The sequence below is a fragment of the Hemisphaericaspora subhashii genome, assembly GCF_019202705.1.
Source record: "Hemisphaericaspora subhashii strain CBS 10753 chromosome Unknown scaffold164, whole genome shotgun sequence".
NCBI lineage: Eukaryota > Fungi > Ascomycota > Pichiomycetes > Serinales > Debaryomycetaceae > Hemisphaericaspora > Hemisphaericaspora subhashii.
Genome location: NW_026057241.1, coordinates 1 through 20,284, shown reverse-complemented (window position 1 = coordinate 20,284; position 20,284 = coordinate 1). Strand labels below are relative to the sequence as shown.

At 35.0% G+C, this 20,284-nt stretch overlaps 11 protein-coding genes across 11 annotated transcripts; 2 read left to right on the top strand and 9 right to left on the bottom strand. All coding sequences in view use genetic code 12, as the record gives it.

The window, feature by feature from the left end:
* J8A68_001954 (uncharacterized protein) lies at window positions 1-344 on the bottom strand (the record flags this gene model as incomplete). Its single annotated transcript, XM_049405652.1, has 1 exon — window positions 1-344. A coding segment is annotated over one exon (344 nt), but the record flags the coding sequence as incomplete, so codon positions are not given.
* A 240-nt stretch (window positions 345-584) lies between these two features.
* On the bottom strand, window positions 585-3,005 carry J8A68_001953 (uncharacterized protein; the record flags this gene model as incomplete). Its single annotated transcript, XM_049405651.1, has 1 exon — window positions 585-3,005. One exon carries the CDS (start codon window positions 3,003-3,005, stop codon window positions 585-587), a length of 2,421 nt encoding a protein of 806 aa, XP_049264759.1.
* A 281-nt stretch (window positions 3,006-3,286) lies between these two features.
* On the bottom strand, window positions 3,287-4,126 carry ECI1 (dodecenoyl-CoA isomerase; the record flags this gene model as incomplete). Its single annotated transcript, XM_049405650.1, has 1 exon — window positions 3,287-4,126. The coding sequence occupies one exon, from the start codon at window positions 4,124-4,126 to the stop codon at window positions 3,287-3,289; it is 840 nt and encodes a 279-aa protein (XP_049264758.1).
* A 987-nt stretch (window positions 4,127-5,113) lies between these two features.
* ARF1 (Arf1p) lies at window positions 5,114-5,653 on the bottom strand (the record flags this gene model as incomplete). Its single annotated transcript, XM_049405649.1, has 1 exon — window positions 5,114-5,653. The coding sequence occupies one exon, from the start codon at window positions 5,651-5,653 to the stop codon at window positions 5,114-5,116; it is 540 nt and encodes a 179-aa protein (XP_049264757.1).
* A 687-nt stretch (window positions 5,654-6,340) lies between these two features.
* J8A68_001950 (uncharacterized protein) lies at window positions 6,341-8,602 on the top strand (the record flags this gene model as incomplete). The annotated part of the gene is made up of 1 exon (XM_049405648.1): window positions 6,341-8,602. One exon carries the CDS (start codon window positions 6,341-6,343, stop codon window positions 8,600-8,602), a length of 2,262 nt encoding a protein of 753 aa, XP_049264756.1.
* A 47-nt stretch (window positions 8,603-8,649) lies between these two features.
* On the bottom strand, window positions 8,650-9,453 carry J8A68_001949 (uncharacterized protein; the record flags this gene model as incomplete). The annotated part of the gene is made up of 1 exon (XM_049405647.1): window positions 8,650-9,453. One exon carries the CDS (start codon window positions 9,451-9,453, stop codon window positions 8,650-8,652), a length of 804 nt encoding a protein of 267 aa, XP_049264755.1.
* A 1,153-nt stretch (window positions 9,454-10,606) lies between these two features.
* On the top strand, window positions 10,607-11,183 carry J8A68_001948 (uncharacterized protein; the record flags this gene model as incomplete). Its single annotated transcript, XM_049405646.1, has 2 exons — window positions 10,607-10,656; window positions 10,793-11,183. 2 exons carry the CDS (start codon window positions 10,607-10,609, stop codon window positions 11,181-11,183), a joined length of 441 nt encoding a protein of 146 aa, XP_049264754.1.
* A 1,063-nt stretch (window positions 11,184-12,246) lies between these two features.
* J8A68_001947 (endonuclease/exonuclease/phosphatase family protein) lies at window positions 12,247-13,176 on the bottom strand (the record flags this gene model as incomplete). Its single annotated transcript, XM_049405645.1, has 1 exon — window positions 12,247-13,176. The coding sequence occupies one exon, from the start codon at window positions 13,174-13,176 to the stop codon at window positions 12,247-12,249; it is 930 nt and encodes a 309-aa protein (XP_049264753.1).
* A 1,256-nt stretch (window positions 13,177-14,432) lies between these two features.
* Window positions 14,433-15,740, bottom strand: J8A68_001946 (Ty1/Copia family ribonuclease HI; the record flags this gene model as incomplete). The annotated part of the gene is made up of 1 exon (XM_049405643.1): window positions 14,433-15,740. The coding sequence occupies one exon, from the start codon at window positions 15,738-15,740 to the stop codon at window positions 14,433-14,435; it is 1,308 nt and encodes a 435-aa protein (XP_049264752.1).
* A 568-nt stretch (window positions 15,741-16,308) lies between these two features.
* On the bottom strand, window positions 16,309-18,671 carry J8A68_001945 (uncharacterized protein; the record flags this gene model as incomplete). Its single annotated transcript, XM_049405642.1, has 4 exons — window positions 16,309-17,339; window positions 17,425-17,742; window positions 17,822-18,152; window positions 18,414-18,671. The coding sequence occupies 4 exons, from the start codon at window positions 18,669-18,671 to the stop codon at window positions 16,309-16,311; spliced, it is 1,938 nt and encodes a 645-aa protein (XP_049264751.1).
* Window positions 18,672-19,582: 911 nt separating this feature from the next.
* Window positions 19,583-20,284, bottom strand: J8A68_001944 (uncharacterized protein; the record flags this gene model as incomplete). Its single annotated transcript, XM_049405641.1, has 1 exon — window positions 19,583-19,849. One exon carries the CDS (start codon window positions 19,847-19,849, stop codon window positions 19,583-19,585), a length of 267 nt encoding a protein of 88 aa, XP_049264750.1.

Sequence of the window (20,284 nt, the reverse complement as noted above, 5' to 3'; positions counted from 1 at the left end):
GCAGCCGAAAGTCCAATTGCAGGTCCATTAAGTGCAACAGCAAGGATTTTCTTATGTTGAGCAAAAGTTTGAACAAGATAAACTTGTCTTGCAATTGATTTATCTAACCAAGTTTCAAGTTTATTATCCAATTTGGAAATAGCAGCTGCATTTGCCCCGGCACTGAATGCTCTACCTGAAGATTGAATTAATGTGATGACGGTGTCTGGTTCATCCTTGGCACGGTTTAAGAATCCACAGATTTCGTCATATTGTTGATATGTGAGTGCGTTTAAAATCTTAGGATTGTTTAAGGTGATAATTGCCGCACGGCCCTTAACTTCGTATGTAATTGCGTCTGACATTTCTTGGTTGGATGAAGAGAAAGATCTTATGGAAAGAGAAGAAACACGAGTTGAAGTATTACATCAGATATATATAATAGAAAAAAAAACTTTAATGTGGGGGATTTGGCCAGGGTATTGATTTATATACCCGAAATATATTGTGGGGGAAACACTAAGAGAGGTACAAAAAAATGCATGTGGAAAAATGAAATTTTGTTCCGCTTGACACAAAATCAATATTCTATAAAATTGTTTTACCTACCAATGCCTTACAGAAATTATATGATCTTCAATTGCAAACAACAATTTTCTTAATTCATTTCTTGAGACATTTTCCTTTAGTAACAACAATTCTAATGAACTTTTCCCATTCATATATTTCAATAATTTATAAAATACTGCCGTTAATTCTGGTGATAATTTACATTCTTCTGAAATGATCTTATTAATCCATCTCCTTTCCAATGTGGTGGCTCTTCCTGGATCGAGTATAATAGTATCATCATCTTCTATCAAGGTTACATTTGGACCAATTGTTGTCTTTTTAAGATGTTCTTTTATTTTCTCAATTCCCTGATCTTGCAGCTGGGACCCGATTCCTTGATCTGAAACTATTTTTGAAGAATTATCAGTGGGTTTAGAAGAATTATCAATCGGCTTAGAAGTATTATCAGCCGAAGTAACAGTTATACTTTTCTTCTTCCTTTTTAATAAATTTTCATTCTCCAAATCTTCCTCCACTTTAATTTTGATCCTTTTAGATATTTTCAACCATATGAACGTCTGTAATTGAGTCACATATCCAAATCTAATCAACCAGCCCAATGCCTCTAAATAGCTTACTCTATGATCTTTGGATGGGATCACGGCGGCGAATTGTTGTGGTTTTCTTGATTGGGGTGATAATAATTTAAGAAAATGCGGTAAGGAAGGTAATGTTGGGAATTTCAGTTTAAAAGATTGGATATCATCAAATAATTTCACTGAAATTGGAGCCATTGGAGATACGATATATACTGATCTAGTAGATAATGGTTGTATAACTCTTGCTCTTCTCCAATATATTAAATGGAATGCGAATGATTTGATCTGTAAAATGGACAAATGTTTGGATTGGAGAGTTAATTTGATTAATGATTGTCTTGGGTCACATAAGCGAATAAATTTAGCTAATGTACTATCTTTATCGGTTTTTATATCTCTAATTATTGATTCTGGTTCATCTAGCAATAGTAATGCAAAATAAATAATCACATCTTCTGGATTTTCATCATCATTAGAATTATTGTTATTATTAAACATCGAGAATGATTGACCATATCTTGAAGTTTCTCCAACATTAATCAAACCGGTAGTACTCAATAAATCAACATTTGAGGATAAATGAGATCCCGGAATATAAGGAACCAGTGCATCTGGTAAAGAATGAAATTCAGTTTTGATTGGAATTTGAAAAGATCTTAATTTATCATTTATGGATAAATTAGCAATTTTTGAAGTACTTATTGAATTATAACAATCACGAATTAAATTACATAATGAGGAATTTTCCAATAGGGCAGTGTGTAATTCTTTATCACCAGCTTCAAATTGATCCTTTAGATTTAGGATTAATTTCACTTCATTACTGATATACTCATGTTTCAGTTGTTCATATCGCAAGACAAGTGATAATCGAGATATCACATAATGAAACATTTCATCAACACGATAGGTACTTTCTATATGTAGTGGATTCATCACAAATACCAAATGAAACATATTAAGATTTAATTTGGCTTTTCCATTAAGATTATCATACAGATCAATTTTAGTTGAATCCTGAAATACTTCTTGTAAACTGTGGTCATTCCCATCTTCTTCCTCACGAATATCTTCGCTATCGTGATAACGATGCTTTGGTTGTTTCTTTTCATTCCTCCAAAGTCCATTATCATATCTATGTATAGGCAATCCCAAGAATATTTTATCCTCAATTGTAATTTCGAATCTTGTATTACACATTCTTTTTGGTGGTGCTAACATTTCACAAAGATATGCCGGATCAATTCCGAATATTTCATTTTTGTTGGCAGAATTGGCGGTAGTATTAGTAGGAGTGGCTGTTGTTGTTGTGCCTGTATTTGTTGTAATCGATGGCGATTGACTAATAGTGGGGCTTTTTGATTGTTTATCATTCACTGGTGATGGCGAATGTGACCTAGCAGCTTGTGCTGCACCAGTTGTAGGACTCGCCGATCTTGCAACTGTCTTTAATCTATGAAAATATTTCCTTCTATTATCTTGTTCATCTAAGAAATGTTTCAAATCTAATTTGGTTCCTAAATAATGATCTAAATGATGAGAATCCCAAGCTTGAAAACTTAAATCACCAAATTCGAATAAATCACGTTCATCAAATAAATCTTGGGAATCTTCACTTCTCTTTGGTTTATATAATTCATCTTCATCATCTTCATCGTCTATATCTACTTGTTGATTAAGACCTTTGGTGACTTCTCCTTCATCATAATTATAAGTATCTATACTATTAAAATCTTTAAATTTGGGGACATTTGATCGTATTGAATTCTTGCCATTGATGTCTTCTGGATATTTATAGATTAATTGAGGACCACTATGAGTTGATATGATGAGAAGGATTCCTATGAGTCCAGGATTGGGTAGATTGAAGCTCATATTGTTGGTATTTACATTAGATGAGGCAAAATGGTCAACTTACAACCAACTTTCTCATAGAGGAAAAAAAAATGACACAAGCAGAAAAACAAAGTGCTGCCAAATCTTTTTGCAACACTCCTAGCCCCATATGGTAGCTTCTAAGCAGTAAATAGAAAGGCCATAGGGACTTAAGTAGGTGGAAACTTACAACAGAGGATGGTACTGAGTATACGATAAGATTCTACGGAGAATGGTTTATAAATAATATTTATTATCATTGACTAAACACTCAGAAACATCTAAAGTTTATGTTTAATTTCCTTTTGAGATAATTGTGCAAATCTTGTTTGAGGAACACCTTGAAGCCATTTATTTAATCCCATAATAACTTCTTGAGAATTAGCATGATTAATATATTGATCTCTACATAATTTCAATAATTTCTTATTTTGATAAATTGAATCTTCATGTAAATTTTCAAATGCAGTAGTGACGTCATCATAAACTTGTTGATTAAATTGAGCAGTATTAGTACCAAATTTCCCATTGTAATGTTTATTAATGAATCCAGCATTTAAACAATCTTCACCCGAGATTGGTTTAGCTAACAAAAGAGCTTCTGAAGCTTTGGACCAACCTAATCTCATAAATAAACTTGCTGAAGATGCACCTTCTGCGACTAATCCTAAATTTGCAAATGGAGCTAAAAGGAAGAATTTTTCAACATTATGAACATAAACTAAATCACATAATAATAATAATGCAGAAGATAACCCAATGACTGGTCCATTTACAGCAGCAACCAAGATCTTCTTATGATCATTGAATACATTGGTTAACCAAGTATTACGAGCAACAAATCTATTTAACCAATATTCATGACTGAAAACTTCTTCCGTGTTAACTTCTTGCATCTTTCTATCAGCAAAATTTGCACCAGCAGAAAAGAATCTTCCAGTGGCTTGAATTATAGTGGCAACCGTATCTTCTTCTTCATTTGCTCTTTCCATTAATTTACCTAATTTAAGATATTGTTCACCATTAAGAGCATTTAATTTTTCAGGAATATTTAAAGTAATGATAGCTACTCTCCCCTTAACTTCATATAAAACGTCGTCGTTTGCTTGTTGTCCTGCCATGTTTACTGAATGCTTTCTAGTGATTAGAGTCTAATATTAAGAAGGAAGTCTGTTGGTTAATCAATGGTATATTTATATGAAGTTGAAAAAAAAATTTAGTGAGGGGCGTGATTGCAACATTTGTCCCTCGGTAATAAATTTTTTTTCCGCTTAATTTTGGTGGTTGATTTTTCAAACAGAATATGAGATTTAATAAATTTACCTTGTGAAAAAGTTGAAACCAACATAAAGAAATCCTTCTTGACAGACAGTAGCAACTTCGGAGTTTTATATTTCAATATAGTATAGTCTGGGAAGCTAGAAGAGAATCAGTCGCTATGAATATCTATGGGTGTAGTTTGGGTGTTTGAGTATCCCCAATATCCCCCACACTTTTCAGATAACTCCGTTAAATTACACAAAATTACCCCAATGGAGAAAATCATCATAACAATATAAACTTCCGGAGTTAGATTTGGAAAGCAAAAGATTCTCCGTGGAAATTTCATAGCACGATGGATTTTTGATTTCTAAGAGTATGAAGGATATTCTTTGTATTTCCTTATCTCTGGCAATGGGGTTCATTGTCAGAAGTGTTGCGCGGAGAAAGCGCAATTTTGAATCCGAATAGNAATGGGGGTTCATTGTCAGAAGTGTTGCGCGGAGAAAGCGCAATTTTGAATCCGAATAGTCGCGTCTGGTTTACTTTTCCACCTCAAGTGGTTTTCAATGCTTATACGATAGCATGATTGTGCAAGAAGCTGATCCTAGAAAAATACTTCATATGCCGGTGGTATAGGTTCGCAAACCTCCAATCACACCTGTCAGAGATCTCCCCAGAGTTATAATGCAATTCCAAGTTCAACAGAGAGTGTCATACGTATCTCACCATTCTTGCCGTATTCACGCTCCTTTTGATTCCTTTTACCATTAATTAATTAATAATAAATTACTATACACTCAAAAGTATTTAAATATAACCAATTGGAAGCTGGCATTACACTAGTGCTATTTCTTCAAATTTGTTGATAACCATTCTAAACCTTCATATAACCCATCTCCAGTAGTAGCACAAGTTGCTTGAATAAACCAAGGTCTTTGTCTAATTGAATGTAAACCCAATTTTTCAGTTATTTCACCTGCATTCATTGCATTTGGTAAATCTTGTTTATTAGCAAATACCAATAATAATGCATCTCTTAATTCATCTTCATTTAACATTTGTTGTAATTCTTCTCTTGCTTCACTAATTCTATCTCTATCATTTGAATCAACTACAAATATAATTCCTTGAGTATTTTGGAAATAATAACGCCATAATGGTCTAATTTTATCTTGCCCACCAACATCCCAAACTGTAAATGCAATATTTTTATATTCAACCGTTTCAACATTGAAACCAATAGTTGGAATTGTAGTAACAATTTCCCCTAATTTTAATTTATATAATATTGTGGTTTTACCAGCTGCATCTAATCCAACCATTAAGATTCTCATTTCTTGACGACCAAAAAGTCCTGATAATAATTTTGAAATTGATGATCCCATGGCGCCTAATTATGTGTGTTCTCTCTGTTTTTTGTTATTTCTGGGGGGTTATTGTTAATGTGACTTTCAAATAAATAAATACAAAAATCTAAAAGGTATTTGCGATTATCCTTATATGATTATTATTAGTTAATTAATAATAAATTGTCTGTCTGTCGTGTCTGTTGTGAAAGGGAGAGAAAGACAAGTTGTTTTTATTAAATTGATTTAAATTGTAAGTTGTAAATCGTCTCTTTTTTTTATTGGGGGTAATTAGATTAATTGTATGTTTATATCCCTATACATTAACTATTGATGATTGGATGTTTTCATAGAGTGAGGTCATACTGTTTAAGTAGTACAACATATAATTAACCAATTCTATAGATCGAATTTCCTCCCCCTTCCATCCAACTTCAATAAAAGTGAAATAGAGTTGACTTATGTTTTGTCAATTGATATTCTATTTACTTATACTTTGGCATCTACATATATATAATGTTCCATCTGTCGTATAATAAATTGAATGATAAAGAGTCAGGGCCAAAAGCAAGCCGCACAGTGGTTCTTTTTTTTGGTCATTTGTACACGACTTACTTGTCGTTTTCTTTCTGGTTGTAAAAAAAACAAACAATTCATCAAACTGGTAAGGAAGATACAGCCTACGAGATAGATTCCCATATTTAAAGTAACTTAAAACAAGAGAAAATGTCTATCAGAGTCATTCTACCCAATGCTCCTATCAGTTCATTTAAAACTTTACTGAAGAAAGTAAATTTAACATTCACATCTGTTGATGATAATACAACTCCAATTCCAGATTCAATCAAAACCAACTTTGGTGTTCCTATATTCATACTAGAAGGTCATAATTATGTATTAATCAAACATTTGGCAGGTTTATGGAACTATCCATCTTCATATCAATTAATCGCAAGATTGATTAAGAAAGTTAAACTTGTTCATGACGATTTCCAAAAGACAAATGAAGATATCAATAAACAATTATTTGAATCTAATGTTATTGATAATTCTGATTTAAAGTTTGAATTATTTTATATATCATTGGAGAAAATATATTATGTTATTGAAAATAAACAAGTATTCTTTAATGGAAATGTTCCACCAAGGAATATTTTAAAGAAAAAAGTGATACCAGTACTTTCTTCAAAGCATGAAGCTACTCCAGACGTAGAAATGGCAGACGAAAATGATAATGAAGACGACGATGAGGACGAAGATGAAGATGATGTTGAAGATGAAGAAGAGGATGAAGTTGACGATGACGATGAAGAAGACGATGAAAGTATCAAAGTACCCAAAAATCGTCATAAACGTAAGAAAACAAACTTGAATGAAACCAAATCATCTTCAGATGATATAATCACCGTCAATCAAGTATTCCCTCAATATGGACTTATAGATTCAACTATTCAATTAAATCATGCATCATTTTCCACGGTGAATTCCTTAACTAAATTGAATTATTATAAAAATTTACCATCTTCATCCCATAAATTCCTTCCTAATACAAAATTAACATTTGCTGAACGAGAATTGATTCTTGGTAATAATAATTATTTTGAAATGTTGATTGATGAAGATAGAAAATTACAAACTGATGACAAAAAGAGATTCCGTAAACCAATTGGAAAATCAAAGAAACATAATATTCATATTGATCCAAATACAATCGATTTAGGTGAATCAGTTATTCCAGGTCAAGGTTATGTACCAGAATTTAGTGTCAATCATATTTGTAAAGTTCCAAATTATTATATAACATCTAATCATCAAAGTGTCTCAGCTGGTGGTGCATCTCAAGCTTCATTTTTCAATATGAAACGATTAAATGCAACTTCTAATTCTTCATTTTTATTTAATGAAAATATTAAAATGTCAAAAAATATTCAACAATTAGTATTTAGTAATGATAGTGATAATTATCATCATTCAAAATATTATTATACAAAAACTTATCGTGGTCCTGGTTCTGGTAATTATAAGGATGCTGCTTTAATGAATAAAATTAATCGAATTCCTGTAACTACTGATCCAATACGGAAAGTTCATAAGAATAAAATCCAACCAGTTTCAAGAGTTAATCGAAGCTTAAAAGGGTTATTATATGATAAATTTAATAAAGATTTAGTTGAGAATGTATTGGCAAAACAAAGAAAATTCACTGAAGATTATTCAAATTTAGAAATGTTACATAATAATTTACAGTTCAATCTTTTATTGAATTCTTATCGAGAAATTGCTCAAGAAACTTGGGATAATTATTATAAATTTAAATTAATCGATTTTGAACAATTGAAAGCATTGCAACGAGAACAAGAAGAAATCGAAGCCAGAAAACAAGCAATTGCCGCCCAAAATGAATATGTTGAACAAGAAAGACAACGTCAAGAAAAGATTAGAACTTTATTGGAACAAGAACGAAGTGAATTTGAGAATTTACAACGTGAACAAATTCAAAAACAAAAACAAATTGAAGAAAAAAATAGACAACGTCAATTAGAAGCTTCATTCAGTGATCCATTTATTGCTAATTCTGATGACGAAGATGAAGAAGAAAAGGAGAAATTAAATTATGAAAAGATTCAACAGGAATTTGAAGAAAAGCAAATTGAATTACGTGACAAATTCGAACAACAAAAACAAGAACTAATGACTCCAACCCCACCTCCAACTCCAATAGAAACTCCTCAATTGGATATTGTTAATCGGTTTTCTTCTCCTGCCATGTATCCTGAAATTGTCAGGAATCTTCCGTTGGAATTACGTGGTACCGAACAAGTTAATAAAGATGATATACCTCCAATAAAGAAACCAATTAGATATGTTGCAACATATCCTGAAGGTGGACGTAATCCTGAATATTTGACAAAAATAGAAATTATCAAATTACCAAATGCAAATTGTGTTGGTTGGGACAATTTAAGAAAATATAAGGACCAAATGTAATAATATTGTATAATTATTTAATTCGTATAAATATATATAAACAAACGCTATATGCTATCGCTTTTCTCATCATCATTAAATATATGAAAATCTAATCCCAGCTTAGATTTAACATTAACCAAATTATGTAGATTTCTACCAACATATCTTGAATTTATATCATCATGTTTAAACGTATCAAAATTCAATCGTTTTGGTTCATCTTGTTTAAAAGCATCAAAATTCAATCGTTTAGGTTGAATCTTCATTTGTGAAGCCGTCATTTTCTTTATCGTCCTTTTCCCCGTCGTATGATTAATATACTCAATATGTGTCGACCTATCTATCCCATCCTCTTCCCGTGATACAACACCACCTGATCGCCTCGATATAGGCGGTGTCAAAAATGGATTCTCAAGTCTTGAACGCATTCCAACCCCTTCATCTGCATCATCATCTTCTTCTTCCTCCTCTTCGTCAGAATAGATATTTCTCGATTTCCCATGCCAAAATTCCACATCATCATCAGTGATTAATTGCCGGCTGGGCGTTGATGGAGGTGCTTGAACGGAAGGAACAATGGCAATATCTGACCAATCTGAACTCTCATTCAATCTCTCCAATACGGATTTTATCTTCTTTCTTCTGGTACTAGCGAGATGTGTGCCTGATGGCTTCGAGATTCTTGATTTTGTTTGATATACATTCGGGGTGAATTCTGGGGAGGGAAGGAATTCTTCAGGATAATGTGTAGTGGTGGAAGATGGCGATGATGTGTTGTTGCCTATATCTGGTTCCTTGGACTTGTGATGTCTGCTCCTTGGGGGTGTTAGTGTCATTTCTGGTTTGTCTGATATGTGATTGCGTCTCATATTGTGATGCTTGATTTTGGAAGTAGTGGTAATCGTTAATGATATTATAGAAAGATAAGATTGTGATTAATTACAGAACAAAGAGAAGTGATGATTTTTGAAGTAAATTATGAGCGTAACTAATTAGTTATCCTATTTTGGCATTCTAATTAAAACCTGTAAAAGTTTTTTTATTTTTGTCGCATTTTGCTGGTTAAGTTTAACTTATTGCCAGCCATTTTTTATATGCATGTATGCTGTTTTAAATCCTCACATCCATAAATATCCAAGTATGAGGAAACGTAATAGAATGTGAGTCTGCCTGGTACAATGCTAATTAGTAATCAGTAAATGGAATATGGGATTAAGCTATGTATAGAGGCAAATCCTCGGTGACAATTAATGCAAGCATTGAAAAATGAGAATAGAGGATGTCTGTACTAACTGATATAGAACACCAACAAAATGCATTTAGGCACACGCTAGACTTGACCGACGGTAATACCCACTAGCACCCTTAGATAAGCCGCTCAAACTGTCCATGTTCTTGTTTGTTGTCATGATGACCGTTATCAATGCGGGCTGTAGGGTGAACTCACCAATGATGTGTCTTTCTGATGCATGTTGGAAAATTCTTTCTTCTTGGTTAAACTTATTAGATAAGTAGTTCCATTGAATCTTGTTAGAAAATTGACAATTGCTTGATTTCTAGCCCCAAATGACATCATTGAATTCCCTAGTAAACTCTCCTCGCCTCTCCCCAGACTGTCTATATCTTCGTCATCATTCAACCACACCAAAGGCTGGAACCCATTCTCCTTTCTAAATTCCAACCTAAATTATGTCGAAACCAACACAAACCATTCACTTGTCAGGTCCTCTCCCTTAAAATCAGATAGGTATCACACAAACTAGCCAGTGGTCAAGTAGCTAATTCAGTATGAGGATTACACCAGATCCATGAAATTCAGTAAAACTCTCTCCAAGTTGAACTAACAGTGCGTCTTCTTCTTTAACTCCACATGCAAGTCTCTACAAAGAAACCACTGAAATAAACATGAATCACCACCATTCAAACTCTTCAACCACCAACATTCCAATTCTTCTACCACCTCCAATCCAATTCTTTCACCACCACCTCAAAATAAAAATTCCAATCTCCATAAACGTTCCAATGTCCACTACCAGCATTGACATTCTCCCACCACCACCATCATTGATATGGTTCTACCACCACCACCACCACTACCACTACTACTACCACCACTACCACCACTACCACCACCACTACCACCGCTACTACTACCACCACCACCACTAGTAGTACTTCTACCACCACTAGTACTACTGCTACTACTAGTTCTACTCCTACTCCTACTCCTACTCCTACTCCTACTCCTCCTCCTACTACTACTACTACTACTCCTCCTACTACTATTACTAGTACTACTACTACTCCTACTACTACTACTACTCCTACTATTACTACTACCATCAAATCTGATCCATCAACATTCACATCTCTACCACATCCATTCCAACTCTTCCATCACTTCCATTCAAATTCCACCAACAACACCATCAAACCCAACTTTCATCACCACCATCAAATGAAACCGCCACCACCCCTATCAAAATCCAAAATTCAATCACCATCAACATTCCTTCAAACTCTTCCACCACCACCATCAAAATCCAAATTCCAAACAGTATTCAATTCAAATCTCCACCAGTATCATCAAAAAAAATGAAATTCTCCACCACCAAATTGAAGTGTCGATCAGAAATCCACAACACCACCATTGAAATTATCCATTATCAAAATATTGAAATACTAATTTTAGTCTTGATCATCTTCATCTAGATTAAGCCAAAACCTTCATCCCCGGAAATCAGATTAAAAACCCATCACACGAAACTAACCGTTGGTCAGGTCCAATTCAGTATGAAAAGATTCCGCACCCGATTCCATTGAAATCCAGTAGAACGCTCTCCGAAATGTATCTTCACCAATTCTTGATTTGCAAGATTGTTTTATGATTTGAAAGAAGGATGGTGGAAACCATGATTTTAAACGTAATGATTAATGGAATAGGGTGGAATAGGAAAATTGAATTTGGATAAGACAATGGACATTTGTGATTTTAATGGTAATTTCTTTCTGTGGTTTAATTGGCACAAATAAGTTTCCTTTTCCTTCTAACAACTTCACACCAAGCGTATTTCTTTGAACATTTGATGATACAACAGCCTTTGGTTGATAGATGATATTAAGGAAATTGTTTATTGAATAAATTATTGACGTGGTAGAATATTTCTTTGTGAGCGGTAAAAGAAGAAACAAATAGTTAAATGAAGTTGATTCGCAATCTTGGCTGCGAAATTTTCCCAGTTATTGTGAAACAAACACAAAAAAAATCTTGATATTAGAACAGAAACGACAAATAAGGTGAGATATGTGACTAACATAATTTACTAGTATAATCGATATTATAAAACCTTGTTCACTTCTTGTATTAATTACTTTCCTTGACTATATAAGACTATAAAGTAGTTCAATTCTAGGTACGTTGTCCACTTTGTTTTGCTTTTCATTTCAGTGTTCAGGTGGGTGTTACCCGACTTTGTTGTCACGTGCTGTTTCTTTGTTCATAAAGTATTGGCTTCACTTCTTTATTTCAACACTACCAACCTGTCATGTAATGTATAGACAGAGTTATTTGAATATATACATAGTAATACAAATATAAAAATACATAGTTTGCCAAAGTACTAGGGGAGTTTGATTAGAACAACATCACATAAATGTTCAAACTAGATAGTGAAATCAGCAATAATAGGTCTATGATCACTGAACCTGTAGATATCATCCATAGCGTTCTGCAACACTTTATATTGATTAGTGACAATATTTCCTCTGGTTGCAAATATAAAATCAATTGTTGTTCCTCGTTTCTTTGGTGAAAACCCAGAAGCGGTAGATAATTGCTTATTGTAGGATCTCGAAGCAACCTCAGCAGCACTGTCTAATGCTCCTGCAAGTAGAAGATAAGCAGGGTCTGTCATTTCCGAGTTAAGATCCCCACCAACTACAGTTGGATAATTATTTCCGAATTCCATTGTATATCTCAAAATTAATCCTGCGCCATAGTTTCTTGAAGCACTAGATTTGTGATCAAAATGAGTATTGATTACATTAATACCAACTCCAGTCTTCTTATGGGTAAAAGTGCAAAGGGTGATAACTCTTTTATGTTCTGTGTTTGGAAAGTAAGTTGGTTCATCCGGGGTATAACTAATCCATCTTTGGGTTCCATTAACCAAGTCCCAGATTTCGGTGTTGTATAAAACGGGAGAAAACTCACCTCCAAAAGCGCCATCATTACGTCCTGTGCCAAAATGTGCCCAAGGACGAGAATACACGTTCCCATTTAATCCATATTTGATATCATTAAGCTGATTGACCAATACCTCTTGAAGGGTGACAATGGTAGGAGTTTCTGCATCCGCGCAACGGGATTGTATTGAGGCTATACAAGCATCTCTACGCTGGCCCCAGGGCTTTTCGTCGGTGACTACCTTTGGAGCATCATACCTAATATTATGGTTGTAAAGTCTGAATTGAAAGGGATTCTTTTCATCTCTCTTGGAGTGCGAGGCACCATGTGAATGGTAGAGGTAGGCTGCATCCAGGCAAGAAAAGATCCAAAATAAAGCTAAATAAATAGTTGAAAATTTGTACATTTTGTTTTGTTAGCTGCTGAGAGATCAGGAAGACGGCTAAAATGCATCCTTTATATAAACCATAATTATTTGACTTGCCCCGCCTCTGTCATGCGTTTGTTGTTGATTGCAAAATAAGTCGGATGAGTCTGGGATGACTCTTCTTCTCCGATTATTTTTTATGTGGTAATAAATTATTTTACAAACATCCATGTCACTGTCAATTTCGGCGTTGTTCTCATAGTTGGGCCAGATTACAAAACTGCTGGACTCAAAATTATATAAGAGCAGACTATTATTTCAGAAGAGGTCATCCAGAGTCAACACCCGCGCTTCCTTGTAAAGAATCAAGCAAATAATTATTCGCTCCAAGCATAGCATCTGCTCTTTTTAAAATTTACAGGATCGCTTAGAACCTAGGGGGAAGCAAGGGTGATCTACATGTAGTATCTGCTCAAAACCCGAACCTTTCCCCTATGGGGAGGCTTGTTCCATCTGTTCAAACCCCACTACTTCCGTAATGTTCCATTAAGTTCTATGCATTATTGCTTATACCTATTTTATGCGTTGTCACTTATATTTGTTTTATGTGTTGTTTCTTAGAACTATTTTAGGTCATGTGATTTAATTGAGAATTTCAAGAATATATTTACGAGAACTGTTTGAGAGTTATTTTTTATTTATTTTTTATATTACTTTCTTTTAGTTAACGAGTTTTTATTTTATTATAATTTATTATATTATTGTTTTTGTGTGACAACTCAAATAACTATAATAATCTTATTGATCATTATTGCAGAATAGCTCAAGAAGTTATCAAAGAAGATCGATAATACAACAAGTACTAAAAGTTAACAATCAAAATAAAGGGGACACCAGATCCTTAGTATTATTAACTGAAAGTCATACCAAATTAATACCGGTAAATACAACATATGCAAATTCACTTATATTCGAACAATAAACATTGAAAAGTTCGTAGATTTGTTTACCTTTTCGTGAAAAAGAAAAAAGTTAATGATTTAGTAACTATGTAAGTCACTACTTAATAAATAATAAAATGTATATTAAAANTACAGTGTCGACGAGGGATCGTCGACGAGAGAGAAAGAATTTTCTCTCTCTAGAGTTACCCGGAACCTATCCAGAATTCCGGTAACACAGAGACTGCATATACCACTAACGTGCTACATGCATTTCAGATCACTCCCCTAAAAGTCTACTATGAGGTATTAGTGGACTTTTCCAAATGATGAGCAGCAACCTAAGTATATGCATCACCTATCCAGCAACTGACCAAGGTCTTTGTAGCGCTTAGATTTGGGAGGACCAGCATCATCTCTAAGCAGATTGTAGTCGTTGTCAATTGATAACCTCCTCTTATTTGAGCTGTTCTCTGGCACACCAATAAATGGTTTGAGTTTCAAGGAATCATCTTGATTGAAAGTGAACTTCAGCAATTTAAGTTGAGCAACGACATCTTTGAATAACAACCCTCTTCCATTAAATAGAGCATCCCTTAAAACCCTAAATTGTTCAAAGCCTAAAGCTTTGGTGAAAAGATCTGCAATGTTATTCTGAGTTTGAATGTATGAAAGATTCAAAACTCGCCTGTCTAAAATATATTCTCGAAGCCATTTCATGGTAATATCCACCAGTCTCCTTGAACAGGAAATCCTTCTGTTATAGCACTTAGATATTGCAGGCTGATTATCTTCGAGCACAGTAAGTTTGGTAGTTTCGAGATTGAGATCAACAAGAACATCCTTTACCTTTAGCATGTTTTCCACACATAAACCTAAAGCAACAACTTCACACGATTGAGAACTAGTGGTGATAACTTTCTGTCTCTTGGTTCCCCAAGATATAAGACATCCGTTAAGATAAATAGCAAAACCACTAACCGACTTACGAGATTTACCAGGTGCAAAAGAAGCATCAGCAAAACCATAAAGTACGAATTTGTCTGTAATGTGATCAGTCAAGCCTTTTTGATATGACAAACCAAAACCCTTGTTACTATTGAGATATCCGATGCAATAAATCAAATTGTCAAAATCATTAATGGTTGGGGTAGCGCATTTAGCGGCAAGCGAATGTACAGCGAAACTTAAATCAGGTCTAGTGTTCATGGCCAACCACAGGAGAAGACCAACACCACTAAGATAAAGCTTCTTATCAGATTCATCTAATAAATCAGATTCATCGATAATAGGCTCTTCATAGAATTCATCCTTGTCCGGTCCCAGACCACCTATTTTGAATTGCTTCTTGGTAGACAGTTTAGGAACCTTCTTTCGCATATTCCCTATATTGAAACGTGCTAGGATATCATCTGTATATTTGTTCTGCGTAAGTTGATAACCATCAGCAGTCTTAGTAAATTCAATGCCAAGATATTCTTTGACAGGACCAACGTCAGTAAGTTCGAAGTAGGACGCTAAGGAGTCTTTGAAATCAATGATAATATCATCGTTTGAACCGACAATAAGTAAGTCATCCACGCATAAAGCAAAATAGATAACATCATCGTTAAACTTAGCATAATATAAATCTTCGTGGCAGTCAGTTTGTAAGAGACCCATCTATTTGAAAGTCGAAGGAATATGCACAAACCATTCATATCCATACTGTTTAAGACCATAAACAGATTTTATTCAGCTTCCATACCTGATTAGATTTTCGGGGTGCTCTCTTTGGAGGTTGAACGTCATAAATACGTCTTCAGGTAAATGTGATTAGGTATGCCAGTTGACTTCCACTCGATGAATATTATAGCTAAGGTGTGTGGCAGTGGCGATCAAGATTCTCACTGTGGTCAAGCAGTGTTGGGTGACAACCCTGAGTAGGGTCAAACTCTATAGCAGCGATTTGACTAAAATCCTGTACACAGCATCTTGATCTAGATAGATCACCCTTGATGGTGCTCCCCTTGAAGGGATGAACCCAAATTGCTTTGAGAACACGAGCAGCCTTCAGTATTTCCACTAACTCAAATATGTCCATCTTCCGGAATTTGTCAAGTTCCGTGTTGATAGATTTGAACCAGTTCTTATCAATATAATTGATAATTGATATAACCCCATGTAAGTGAATTGATTGTCGTGATCAATCAATGTTAAACTGTCAATCGATTTCTTTGGCGGATGAAGTCTACCAAAATGAGGTAAGCATGTTGATGAGGAACCGAACAGGATTCTTAATGAATCTGTTTGAATGCTTTGATCTATGCTCATCCAAAGGAGGTACAGCAGGTTCACCTTGCTTTGCCATTTCAGGCTCAGCAGAATCACATTGCGCTAAAGCAGCATAAGTGATAGTGAGATCAGCATCGGTGTTAGTGGCAACAGCTTCTTCGACAATCATGCGCTTAGCTATCGAATACTCTGGCTGATGACTAGATTCAGGGTTTAGGTTTAAGCCACACTCTAAACGAAGTCTTTCAACTTCTTTGAAAATCATTTCAGATCTTCTATTTCTTAGTCTCTCAGCTTCTTCGAATAGCCTCTTAGATCGCTTCATCTTCTCTGAATCTGGTACTGACTTCACTAAAAGCTCCCGATCCAGAAGAGCAGTTCCATTGCCAAAAACTTCGGGGTCAAGAGAGTTGCCCGCCCTTGGAGCTCGTGTCCTCCGTGTCTGCTCTGTTGGGCTAGATTCCCCCCCCTTGGCCTCTGACGAATGGGATGATTCCGGAGGAGTCCCGGTTGTTAAGGTCGAAGTGCCAACAGAAAGACTCTGGTGTCGATCCGTCAGCAAAAGAGCCCCACGTGCTTCGCTCCTGGAAATTCCTTCATCATCATGGTTGTGAGTAGTACCGTCATCAAACGATCCGCTTGCTTTGATGCTTGCAAGATCCAGCAAATCTTCATTGGTACCTTGAATAAGGTCAAAAATAGGAGCAGTAGAATCGTAATGACCCAGACTGACAACTATTTCTGTACTATCCCGTGGAAGAACGGGAGTAGTAATTCCGGTCCCAGGCGCATGGGATGGAATATGTTCCTGAGCTTCTTGTGCACCGACAATAGCAACAGGGATGAGCGCAGTTCTGTTGAAAACAGTCGCAGCAACATCGATGTGCGCAGTGCTGTTGGAAACAGCCGCAGCAGCATCATTCTGTGCAGTCAACGAAGACGCAGCATGCCGAGGCAGCGCAGGATTCGAAGATGCAACAGTATCACCTCGCTCAGCCAACGAAAAACGCAGCTGTAGCGGAGTCACTTTGCATAATCAATGAAGACATAGCAGAAGAGACAGTGAAATCACCTCGTATAGGCAACGAAGATGCAGATTGCCGAGGCACTGCATGATTCGAAGCTGTAACGGAATCACCTTGCGTAGTCAATGAAGACGCAGCAGGAGTGACAGTGAGATAAGAATCTGTCGTAGACAATTCTCCCCTGACAGGATCAGGTACCCCTGATTCTCCCCTTGAAGTTTGACCGGTAGCAGACTCCAGTCTAATCTTTTTAAGATTTGGATACTTCAAATAAAATTGGTGGAGAACTTCAGGATACTTCAAAGCCAAAGCCTTGATTTTATCATCTGAACTATCAGTTCCATAAATGGAAGGGTCAACCTCAACTAGTGAATAATTTTGTTCTCGCATGTGAAAGTCATTTGGAATTTGATCTAGATCAACCAAAAACTTCACGATGCATACCCAATGAAGTTAATTTTTCAATATTATCTTGACTTTCAGAAAGTAGTAATGGATCAGCCCCTTGGTAGTATTCAGCAATGTTAACCATTCTACCTTTAAACCGTATATTTGCCAATGGCTTGATAACATAAGTACCATCACCATACTTAACCATATTCAATTGAGCATTAGATGCACATATACATCCAACGAAAAATTCAGATTGTACCAGCGGCACAAGTTTGTTCAACTGCACTTTATTACTAGTAGCTTCTTGATTTGATTTGAATATGAACGATATCCAACGAAAAAATCCAGGCAGTACCAGAGGCACAGTTTTGATCGATTTCACCTTTATAACAAGTTATTTCTTCGAAATTCTGAATCAAGACTAATGCATCAACACCAAAAGGCATGATGATTGAATCTGACACGACGAACCACAAAAATCTCATATAGTGAAGCTTCGTCAAAAACCTTTATTCTTATCCGAAGGAGCATCCGTTGCATTCATGGACAGCACAGTGTAAGATAAATGGAAAACGATGACAAAACTTCCAAGTATTTCCCGGGCAAGTTAGGTACTACCTTCCTTGTATTCTAAGAATGATACATTATGGGATTCAGCTAACCCATTCATTGCTGAGCAATGTGCTGGAATTGTATCCTTAGTTATTCCTAGATTCATCAAAAGCAATGCACTTGGTAATTCAGATGCATTATCAGCGCAAAAATAAGTTATGTGTTCGCCTGGGAACTTGTGGTTCCATACTAATAGCTTTCCAACTAAAAATTCAGTAATAGACTTGCTATCTTTGAGAATGATATCCGTGTAACCAGATTGATGATCAATTAAAGTTGTAATATACATCTTTCTTCCAGATAATTGAAATGAACCAATTGTATCAGAACTAACTCTGTCAAAACGACAAACTGAATAAGACGTTGAGTAGCGAGTTTATGTGGCAATTAGCTGACTATTAACCACTGAACAAACTTTGGACATTCTTTGATTAATCTGGTTGACTCGGAATCTATTGGGATCTTCAACTTATATTTCCTCACATTAGCCTTCATCTTAGCAGGTGACAAATGATTGCAATTAAGATGATGATAATACCATAGTAAACTATGATAATCTTCAGGGATTAACTGATTCTTCAAAGCTTGCTGATAATTGAAATCTTCTTCCACTTTTTCACATTCTCATTGGAAGTCGTTGAATTGCCTTGCTGATCCACAATAGAAACGCCAATGGTTGAATTACCTTCCTTAATGGGAATGATTGTTCCTATGTTACTGATTGATCTGGAGATTGAATATTGAATGCCCACAAGAAACCATCAAATAATTTTCTGATTTCACTTTTGAGAAGTTATCGCATATCGGTCCGATTCATAATTAACTTGTTTCACATATTGATCCAACATTGTACTACTTTCCTGTGGTTAAATAAATCAATGTAAAAGTTTACTGGAAAATATGTCTTGGCCTATCCTATAATGGTCTTCAATAGAAATCATAATTCAACAGGATTTAACAGGATCCAACAGGGGTAATGTAAAGGGCCAAAGTATAATATCGTAACCGTTGACACGATTGAGTATTCCAATTTCTTTCGAATTAACTGCATAATTGCTGGTAATCTAAATATATTAAGATCACTTTCTTCAAAATTATCCAAAACATTCCTTAATACAAGACACTGACGAAGTACAACCACTGCAATAAACCATATATGATTTCTTGAGTTTAGTTTCAGTTCCTTGAATTGTAGGATTTTCAGTACATAGACCAATTTAATTGGTTAATTGGATTTTCTTTCAAATCAGTATGTTTCACCTTTTCATCGGTGTGATTGTCAATACAAGTGATAAACCTTGCATTCTTTGTATTATCAGAATTCTTCATGTCGCCAGACCCGGTGCTGTCTTTAGCCAAGTTGCATTCCATACGAATCAAAGTATGAAACATTCCCAAAATGCAATCAACTTGGACGACTAATTTCAAGTAGAAATTGTTGATGACGTTGGTACTTTTAAGTATCATCTAAGAACTCCAATAAATAAATCCTTCATTCGTTAAGTACCTTCTTTATTCTTAATGCTAAAGTATGAATGTCTAGATGACTATTATGGGTGATTTGAATGAGGAATTGATTTCGCAACCATTTCTAAAAGTAAAGCTTTCAATTGAATCAGATTGATGTAAATGGAAACCAATAATATCAATTTTCAATGAATCAAATGCTTCTGAGTTCCCAAAAATACCTTTCGATATATGGAAATTGTTTCATCGCATCTTCAACATGTTTTATGATCTGAGTAGCTTTAATAATAGTAGAATTTGGCAGCTTTAAATGATTGTCCAACATGAAATTCAGTAAGTTTCAATTATTAACTAGTACAGAGAATACTGCAAAAGTCTTTTTATCCACTATCAAAATGTAAACTGGATCAATCTAAGCTGGATGTATAATTGGTT